Below are 10,294 nucleotides of genomic sequence, written 5' to 3' on the forward strand. Positions count from 1 at the left end.
ACAATCTGAGCCTGTCAGTGGCAAAAACACTTTTAGTGGATGTATTATTAATTACATTATAGCTCATTTAGCGGCTGCTGGGTGAAGCTGCCTCGCTCAATACTGGACCGATTTCAAAAACTGTTGTCCCCATCAGTCACTCAGACACAGCAAGATGTGAGAATAGGGTCCAGGTTGAAAAATACCAAAGTTTCCCTTTAAGTATTTTGCATATCATCCTGTTGACAATGATAATATCTACCATCAAGTTTACCAGCTGGGCTTTTTCACACCTTTCTTTCTATTCTTCTTTGTTCAGTTTTAAATTATTGTAATATTACTTTATTTCCAAAAGTGAAACTAAAAACACTGAAAAATGAAGCCAATGTGGAAGTGACTTAAACCTGCATTCTCTCTAATGGCCATTGGGGGGCGACTCCACTGGCTGCAAAAAGAAGTCTGATTGTATGGAAGTCTATGAGAAAATGACCCTACTTCTCTCTTGATTTATTACCTCAGTAAACACTTTCCTAATGAGTTCATGGTCTCGATCACTAGTTTCAAGTCTTCTTCAATACATCATGATGATCACTTTGTAAATTATGGCCCCATTTAGAGTAAAATAGATGATAAAAGCAACGTATGCTTTAGGGCGTTGTTACATTGTGATTGACAAGTTGCTCCCATGGCGACAACGTTGGTTAGGTTACGTAACCATGGCGTAACCCCGGATTCACAGAGTGTAGCCATAGCCGTCGCTATTTCAGTGTGTTTTCAGTTCATTATTGTAATATTTTTGTCATCTAAAAAGTCTTTTTCATCATTTAATTGAACTAAAAGACCCTCTAAGGAGTCGGATGTTCAGTTTTTCTGGTAAGTTCATTTTGTTTTAATGGTTTTAAGCCTGTTTTTTTGCTAGCAAATATTAGCATTAGCATTATCACAGTTAACCATAGACTGTAAATGCACCGTGCTAACCAAGCTAGCAGATAGCGTCTAAATATGGCCAATTCTGGCTCCGAAAATCAAAGATGGCGACTGTCAAATCGCTAAACTTGAGGCTTGAAAAAACAGCAGTCCACAAACCACAGGATAACATCACTGTGGCTACATCCATATTTTTTTTATTTTTACAGTCTATGCTGGAGGGACAAACAGGAAGCAAAAGTGGCTGCGGTCCAGTTCATACAACAATCATATTATGCAATAAAAAAAAACATGCAACATACAACATTTTGCTACTTTACTTACAGGCTTGTTCCTTCACTCATAATCAATAGAAGAGCTGATAAAACTCAGTAAGATTTCAATTAAACAGTATTTTATCTAAACTTTTTTCAACTTTTTTTATGCATTTCTATATTTTCACAGCTACACACACAAACACACACACACAAACACACAAACACAGACACACACAGACAGACATTAAACTGGTTTCCTCCCAAAAGCAAATTTTCATGCTCACTACCTCTTTTCACACTTCAGTTCCAACTGTCACGCATGAGATTTTACTTCCTCTCTGCACAGTCATGAACATTCTCGATCTTCATCCTGTTGTCGTTCTCAATTTTAATCATTATATGGTCTCCAAGTTGTTCCGTTATTATTATCAGGAAGCAGCTCTACAAAAATCAGGTAAGAGCACACAGACTTATAGTATACTCCTAGAAAAAAACTTGAAATTGACTTTTCTAATATGCAGTCCTGCTGTGTGTCTGTGACGAAGAGACTATGCTGCTGTTTCAGACCTCATTTTTACATTTTACAATGTTTTTTTGTGTCAAAACAGATAAATTGCAAAATAAAGGACACACCTGAGTAAAATGAGGGCTCTTAAGATGAATGAATGTAGTTTGGGTTCCTAAATTAATGAATAGTTGATTGGAGCAAAAGGTAAATATAAAATACAGCTTTTGGAGCGTCTCTTGCTGATCAAAAATCACATAAAAACTGTTTTTTTTGGTTTTGCACATAATGATTCTACGTGAGGAATTTAATGCTAAAGTTGTGCAGGTACATTTTATTTTAATTTAAGGTGTTACTTTGTGTTTTCTCATGATCATGATGTAGCAAAAAGACCAAAGTCAAATCTGTGCACTATGTGGTCAGAGTGGTGAGTGCATTTACCAGAAGTATGTGGATATTCAAATTAATAATTTAAATGATGTTAAAGGAAAATATTGTATTTCAAACTTTGTGGCAACAGTTTGGGGCAGACCCTTTTCTGTTTCAATATTAACACTCTCCAGTCCAGGTTCATTTTTGGGGTTTTTTTGCAGATTTTTTCACTTATTTTTTAAGCCTAACTTATCATTTAGTCAATTTAACAAAATATAAATCAAATGACAAGAAAATTCACACAGATGCCTCTAAAACTTTACAAATCTTTAGTCACAATCACTGATAAACTATTTATATACACAAACACAACAGGGAATGTAAGAAATAAAGTTTTAATACTGTTTATTTACAAGTAATTTTATCTAGTTTTTGTGCCTTTTTATTGAAAGTACGAGCATAGCAGCTGTGAATCAGATTTAGATTGTTCAGGTGTTCGTTTACTCTACTTACACACTGATACAGATTGTTGGACAAATTAAATCTCGCTGTGCTTGTTGATATATTCAGCAGTGACTCACTCGTGTGTTATACATGAACCCTTTGGGACATTAGTCACAATAACACATTAAAGACTTCCTCTTGTCTCAAGTCACACTTCCTCCCGTCGTTTCTTTCACTTTGTCTCTTTGTAACACTCGACTAATTTGCTGTCTTTCTCTGATGAATTCATCCACTACTCCTCTAACTTTGTCATTTTTTTTTTCTACAGCATGAGACATCCGACCAACCTTTACCTCCTCTTCCTCCCCCTCCTCCTCTTCTTGTCCTTCTGCTGGGGTCAGAGGGCAGACAGTGACAAGCCCTCCTGCGATCGCTGTGACCTGCAGCTCTCCTGTAACTGCTCCTATGGTGGATTCACCAGTGTTCCCATGGTAACAGGCAGCGCCCTGACTCTTGATCTCTCCTTCAACAACATCACCGAGGTGACCGATGATGACCTGACAGGCCACGGGGCACTGAGGGCTCTGAGTCTCCACGGTAACACTGAATCCGAATTTTATTGGGTTTTTAAAGGAATAAGGCTGGAATATATGGAAGATGTAAAATGCCTAAATTAAAACATATGCTGTCATAAGTTGTTGAATGAAAAACAATCTGTATGTTCAGCTTTTTGTCCGTGATTGGACAATTTGATTGTTTTTCATTTTGAAATGGACACACTAACAGGCACGAAAGATTCGTGACACAATGAAAAACAAGTCATTCAGTTTGAAAGACAAAAAGTTGAATAATTGTGTTTTTAACATCTTTCCTTTTTTTAACTATGACAGTAAATGCATACAGGAAATGTAAATACATATAACAGTCTACAGACATATATAATGTGTATCGTATTTCACTGTATTTTCATTGTTTCCGTTTTTTTTAAATTTGGCACTTTAAATCTTCCACAGTGGAAACCTGCTCTGAAAGATCTGTGGAATTAGTAAGACGTTACAGACGTCACCTCCACAGTACCTGATATGTCATTTAAATTTCTGTAAACTGAAACGTGATGAAGTAAGGAGTCATATCTACAAACAGCTTGTATTTCGGAATATTAATACTCAGTTTCAACAAGTTGGGTTGAATTTCTTTCATTAGTTGTTCTGAAAAGCTGAAAAGAGGAATAAGTGGGTGTCTTATACTGTGCTGGACAGAAAAAAAACAAAATGATTATTTTTCTAGCATTCAACAACCGGAGCTCTCATGAAGCTTTGACTAATGATTTCAAATTATACCAATGAATTAATTAGCCAATTAAGAAAAATACAACATTGCTTTAAACAAACATTAACAATTTATGTTGTAAAATATTAAAAACTACCACAGAATAAAGAAATAATGTTCTAACCTTTTGTTTGAATGCTTTCTTCTTGTCTTCCAGGTAACAAACTATCTGTGATCCATCAATCAGCATTTAACTCTCTGCGGAGGCTGGAGACGCTGGATTTGTCTGACAATCAGCTGACGTCTCTCAACCACACCTGGTTCAGCGAGCTAGCAGCTCTGCGGCAGCTCAACCTGCTCGACAACCTATACAGGTAAAGACGTGAGGTTACAGCATAAACACTGAGCAGAAAGCTCCACATCACATACGATGTTTTCTCCTCTGCTCTGCTCTCCTGCAGCTGCCTGGGTTCCCCCCTACTGTTTCAGGGGCTGGTCAGTCTGAGGAGGCTGGCGTTCGGAGGTCCTGCTCTGGAGGAGGTCAGGAGAGGAGATCTGTCTGGAGTCACTCAGCTGGAGGAGCTCACTCTGCACGCCAACAACCTGAAGAGGTACTGACACTGTTTATGTGTGTCATTGCTCCAGAGCCAAATGTCCTCACAAGGAGATTAAGAAAATCCTGCAGCATGAGGAGATTTTGTCCCTGAACACCTCCTTTACAAACTAATTAAAGCCTCCATGTGCAACTCCTCGTGGTCATATCAATAAAGACACCTCAAACATGTTGCTAACATACATCAGAAAGCATAAAGATGGCAATATTTAATATTCTTCTTACTGTCTAACAAATGCCATGAAAAGACCAAAAATGAGTGAATTCTCTCTCTGCAGGTATGAGTCCGGTGCTCTAGCGTATATTTGGCCGTTGGGTCGCGTCACTTTGAGCCTCCATGGTCCATTTTTAAACAACACAACTCTGGCCTCAGCTGTGATCGACGACGTGTCGTACCCTGAGACACATATCGTTCTGGAAGACCTCCATCTGATTGGCAAACAGTCTGTTCAGCCCCTCACAGTGATTAACAGCAGGAAAGTCAGGTATGGCCACCATCTTCTGTTTCAGCATCCATGCAGAATTCTTGATAAAGAGCTGAGCAAAACACATTGCTATGGCAGCGTTCAAAACACTTGTGAATTATGATGGTTTAAGTGACAGCACTCTCTAGTAGCCTTAGTAATGAGCGACAAAGATGTAAAAGTAACGTTATGTTACTATAAGCAACTATAAACTATAACAACACACATTACTGTGAAAAGAACATGGAAGATTTTGCTTCTGTACGCCTCTTTTAGCTAAATCCTCTATGTTCGGCCTTTGGCGACCTCTAGTGGTAACATCGGTAAAGACACATGCAGGCACTAGAAGCCTTCTGGTGGGTGGGTGAGTCAACAAAACGTACTTTGTTGCTTAAAACGTAAGCGCCTCAAATATGGACACCCAAGTGTATTGTTCAAGGTAAATAAAGTGAAATGAAATGTGTTAATCCTACAGTCGTCCTGAGGCGTCCACTGACGTGAAGGGGTCGATATCTTTTCTTTTCATCATCATGCAGTTACAAGCTTCTTTTGTCATTTCAAAGACTTATAGACTTGTAATTGAGAATGTGAGTCAAATGTTATGTTTTTTTGTCAGTAAATTGTGTCAAAATGTAAAGCATGGTAGAAAAATCTGTCAACCTGATGATGATGTCACTTCAGGAACTTGTCCCTCCATAACCTCTCTATATCGGATGCGACCACTGTCGACTTGCTGGTGGCATTGGATGGTGCGTCGCTGACCTCCTTTTCCTGTGATGTCATCACGCTAATCGGTGAAGGCAGGTAGGAAACCAGTGTGTCAGCATGATCTATCAAATTTAGAAAAGTTGTCAATATATGAAGCAGAAGCACAGCTGGATAGTGATGTTTCTGTCAGCATCCCAGTGGCTTGGTAATTTCAAACATTGTTTTTACCAACCAGATAGAAATTTAAGCTGCTTTAAATTCATAGCAAACATTTACAATAACCAATCAGACTATCAGGCGTTACAAGGAGGGCATGTTTGAATACACTGTATTTTCATGTTAATTATATAAATCGCCAACGTGTGTTCACATAAACAGCATATATGGGTGCAGACCCAAAGTCAATTTTTCCTCAAGTTTTGTCAGTATTGATGACAAAATGCTTTATAATAAAAATATAATACAACAAATAATGTAGTTTCATGATCATCTTTTTGGAAGATTTGCTTTTTCTATTTTTAAGTTTGTGTGTTAAAAAGTAACAAAAATTTGAAAAGTGAAAATAATGTTTTTGATGCTCGAATACAGATAAAAACAGCCTTTAAAATAATACTGCACTGTAAGGAAAGACATAATGAACTTTATAAACTGTTGCCTTGCATGAACAGTGTCATTTGTTTGTTGTTTTTCGGTTGGTGTTAGGTGGGAGCCAGCCAACACGACTGATCATAAAAGCATCAACGAGCTCTACTTACGAGATATTGTGGTGCTGGATGTCTTTGAGTTTGTCTCGTTGCTTGACCTACAGTTCCTGCTGAAGTGGCCCAGGAAGATGTCTGTCATAAACTCCAAGGTGCGGAACAAGATGTTGTTTGTCACAAGTGTGTAAAATGTGGTCACTACTACATCATTCCGTTACATAGCTAGGCAAGAAGTGCAAACATTTTGTGAATGAATTGTCAAAGCAGAATTAGGCATCCTTATGTAAAGTCCGAATTCGGACATCAAAGTGATTCAAGGAAAGTCAACAATTTAGGCCAATGAATACTGACTGTAGTCTCGAATAATTTTCTCCTTAAATTGTTATCGTAGTCTCATAGTTCTGACTTGAAGATGAAAGTCTGACTTAAATCTCTAAACATTTTTTTACACTTTTTTTTCACAAAGCGAAAAATTAATTTAAATGTTAATTAATATGAATTTTAAGATATTTCAAGGTTAGGTATTTCAGTTATACTTCAGATTTACTGAAACTTTAACTCCAAACTCACAATCCCATTGAGGTAATAGCATAAACTGAAACGTTCTAAAATGCACAAAAACTTTCATCTTTTCACCATCGGGTGTGACCAGGCACTTAGTCCTCTTACCAACAAAACAAATAAATTAATTCATGAATGAATCACTATTATATTTTAGTCCAACTCTCTGAGCTCCATTAGTGAAGCCTGACTTCTGCCCTCAGGTGTTTTTGATGCCCTGTCCCACGTCCAAGCTGCTGAAGAACCTGCTTTACCTGGACCTGTCCGACAACCTGCTGACTGATATGACTCTGACTGAGACACTGTGCGGCGGACACAGCACTATGAAGGACCTACGAGTTTTAAACGTCAGCGGAAACGCTCTGAAGGTGCCTTCATGAAACTTCCTTAAAAAACAAATTCAGCTGTGTAGAAACTGTGTTTTTATTAATGTTGTATGTTGTGTTGTATGTTGAATTCACACTGAACGTAGGCATGGAACCTTTGGTTGGTTTTGTCCAGTGACAACTCCAATAAAGGTTATTCAAACTAGACGACCGCATCCCAAGTTCCATTTTTTGTCACAGCGCCTCAGTCAAGACTACAAGTAAAATATACTCATTACAGTTTATAATAATACTCTGACAGTTTAGAACGGTGTTGGGAAATCAGATGTGGAACTCCTCAAACTGCAAGACAGCCGACCAAAATGTCCAGTTGTCCAGTCTTTCACATAATTTATCAGACTTCATGATCTCAAACTGCACGTCAAAAGTTTTTTGTTTTAGGATAAGAATATGAAAATGTTCTTACATGAGGCCCAATGATTTTCTCAGACTTGACGAAGCTCCTCCAGAGCCACACAAGACATGATACAACTATTTTCATGGGCTGAGTAGTACTGCTGAAGACTAAACTGATCAACTCATGTAAAATCAGTGTCATGCTTTGGTTTTGAAGAAGAAATTGCCTGCTGTCTGAAGACATGTCTGTGTTCAGTCTTTGTCCTTGGCAAACCACCTGGTAGCGAATCTCTTCAAACTGACCCACCTGGATGTCAGCAGGAACGGCTACATCTCCATGCCGCAGACCTGCACCTGGCCCACTACTCTGCGATACCTCAACATCTCCAGGGCCAAACTGACCACTGTCACCTCCTGTCTACCCACAACTCTGGAGGTATGGCCACAGGACCATATACCACCATAGCAGCAAATACATGTATTGATACTACACTTTAACACTGTAATTCATCGTGTTCAGGTGCTGGATCTGAGCAACAATGATCTCAAAGACTTCATACTGCGCCTGCCGGTCCTAAGAGAGCTCCACCTCTCTGGGAACAAGTTCCTGAGGCTGCCCCAAGGATCATTTTTCCCCAATCTGCAAACACTGACTATACAGGTAAGAAACATACAACTGTCATGTTTCTTCTTCCATGTTTGTATTCCCTGTGTGACCTCTTCCTGTTCTTCCTCAGTCAAACACCCTGAACATGTTTGGCCCCCCAGACCTCCAGGCATATGAACGACTGCAGAACCTCCAAGCGGGTCAGAACAAATTTGTCTGCTCCTGTGAATTCGTCACCTTCCTCCAGTCGGACATCAAAGAAGCCGGAGATGTGCATTTAACAGACGGAAAGGAGAGTTACGTGTGCGACTCTCCTCTCCACCTGCAGGGAGAGACAGTGGGTCAAGTCCACCTCACTGTTGTTGACTGCCATCAAGTTTTGTTCGTGTCCGTGTGCTGTGGGGTGGCGCTGTTTGTTGGAACTCTGGTGTGTGTCTTGCTGTGGCGCCTCCACGTATTTTGGTACCTGAAGATGACTTGGGCGTGGCTGAAGGCCAAGCGGAGCTCCCGGCGGCGGCAACACAGAGATAACGTGGATGCAGATCTGTTGTTATCCTTCGACGCCTTTGTTTCATACAGCGAGAGAGACGCTGGCTGGGTGGAAAACTTCTTGGTACCTGAGCTGGAGGAAACAGGGTACTGCCAGGAATTTTTGTTACGCTTCTCAACATAATTATATTTTTAGTACAATGTGTCTGTCTGTCCTGTGTTTTTTATCTCTTAACTCTTGAACCATGATGTATATGAGGTAACTTCTTTAAAAATCAGAATTCAGGTTTTCAGAAATGTAAAATTTGCATCCAGTTTTTACCACACATGACATATAACATGCCTGAATAAGCCCAGAAAGTTTATCTTGTTGATTAATCGATTAATCATTATTATATCAGAAAAGTGGGGGAAATGGCCATCATTATTTCCTAAAGCCCAATTTGGCATCTCGAAATATCTGGTTTGTCCAACCAAAAGTCCAAAACCCAAAAATATCCAATTTACTACAATGGAAGACCAAGATTTGCAGAAAAATTATTACATTTGAGTAAATTTGAGAACCTTAAACCATCACATTTCTGGCGGCAGCACTACTGCAGCAACAATTTAGATGGTTACATGTCAGTGGGCAAGAATCTGACAAGTGAAGATAATATTTAGCAAAATCTGATGTGTAGTAAAAATGTATGGTTGTGAAACTTCAGGTTGAAATTCAGTTAAAAAGGTGGATTAAATCTGCAAGAATGTCACGTCCATGTTCTGTTGTATGAATAGGAAAAATCAGAAGTCTACACGGTGTTGGTGCTATGCACTTTTGCAGCTGCCCTTCACCAGTCAGATGTCAGATTATCTCCGAGCACAGCAAACCCTACCTGCCATAATTACAGTCTCAACCAGTGGGAAACATAACCTGCCTCCTTGTTTTTAATCTTCCAGGGAGAATAATGAAGATGAAATGAATCCCAGAGGCAACCGGCCTCTGTCCCTGTGCCTCCACAAGCGGGACTTCCTCCCTGGACAATGGATTGTGGACAACATCATAAGCGCCATGGAGAGAAGCCGGCGGACCATCTTCATCCTCTCTGAGAACTTCGTCCGCTCAGACTGGTGCCGCTACGAGCTGGACTTCTCCCATTTCCGGCTTTTCGACGGGACCGCCGGCGGGGACCCAGCCATCTTGATCCTGCTGGAGCCGTTGGCCAAGGACGACATCCCCAAACGCTTCTACAAACTGCGCAAGCTCATGAACTCCACCACCTACCTGGAGTGGCCTCTGGAGGAGGAGAGGAGGCCGGAGTTCTGGAGGAGTCTCCGCGAGGCTTTGAGCGGGGAAGAAGAGGAGGAGAACTGAGAGAGGAAGAGAAGTGAGCACAAAAGGATATGTTAGAGAAAAAAGGTAGAGAATGTAATAGAAAAGAAAAGGAAGTGAGTGAATGAAATGGACAAAGAGAAGTGAACAAGGAGTCAAAGTAAAGAAGGGCAGGAAGACAAAAAGAAAAGACAGGTGTAGTAAAAAGGCTTTGAGGCGCTTGAAGCAAAAATATCAGAAGTCAAAAAAAATGAGAGAAAAAGAGTAAAATATGTAGGAGGTGAAAGTGATGACAGGAAGATAAATGATGTAGACGAAGTGAGAAGGTTTAATGTCACCTCAGAATTTCTCTCATTTGTTCATC

At 39.8% G+C, this 10,294-nt stretch overlaps 1 protein-coding gene across 1 annotated transcript; it reads left to right on the forward strand.

The window, feature by feature from the left end:
• Positions 1-1,463: 1,463 nt before the first annotated feature.
• tlr2 (toll-like receptor 2) lies at positions 1,464-10,000 on the forward strand. The gene is made up of 12 exons (XM_067580910.1): positions 1,464-1,617; positions 2,813-3,081; positions 3,971-4,127; positions 4,215-4,364; positions 4,645-4,851; positions 5,512-5,634; positions 6,241-6,391; positions 7,004-7,168; positions 7,779-7,958; positions 8,043-8,183; positions 8,260-8,765; positions 9,558-10,000. Exons 2-12 carry the CDS (start codon positions 2,814-2,816, stop codon positions 9,970-9,972), a joined length of 2,463 nt encoding a protein of 820 aa, XP_067437011.1. The 5' UTR covers positions 1,464-1,617; position 2,813; the 3' UTR covers positions 9,973-10,000.
• Positions 10,001-10,294: the final 294 nt, after the last annotated feature.

The sequence above is a fragment of the Thunnus thynnus genome, chromosome 22 (assembly GCF_963924715.1).
Source record: "Thunnus thynnus chromosome 22, fThuThy2.1, whole genome shotgun sequence".
In the NCBI taxonomy this organism is placed as follows: Eukaryota; Metazoa; Chordata; class Actinopteri; order Scombriformes; family Scombridae; genus Thunnus; species Thunnus thynnus.

What these genes read in the sequence shown, in the direction of transcription:
- tlr2 (XM_067580910.1), top strand. Translation starts at nt 2,814, where the DNA reads ATGAGACATCCGACCAACCTTTACCTCCTCTTCCTCCCCCTCCTCCTC. An exon ending in CACGCCAACAACCTGAAGAG is followed by an intron (nt 4,365 to 4,644) that starts GTACTGACACTG and finishes CTCTCTCTGCAG; the next exon opens with GTATGAGTCCGGTGCTCTAG. An exon ending in ATTAACAGCAGGAAAGTCAG is followed by an intron (nt 4,852 to 5,511) that starts GTATGGCCACCA and finishes ATGTCACTTCAG; the next exon opens with GAACTTGTCCCTCCATAACC.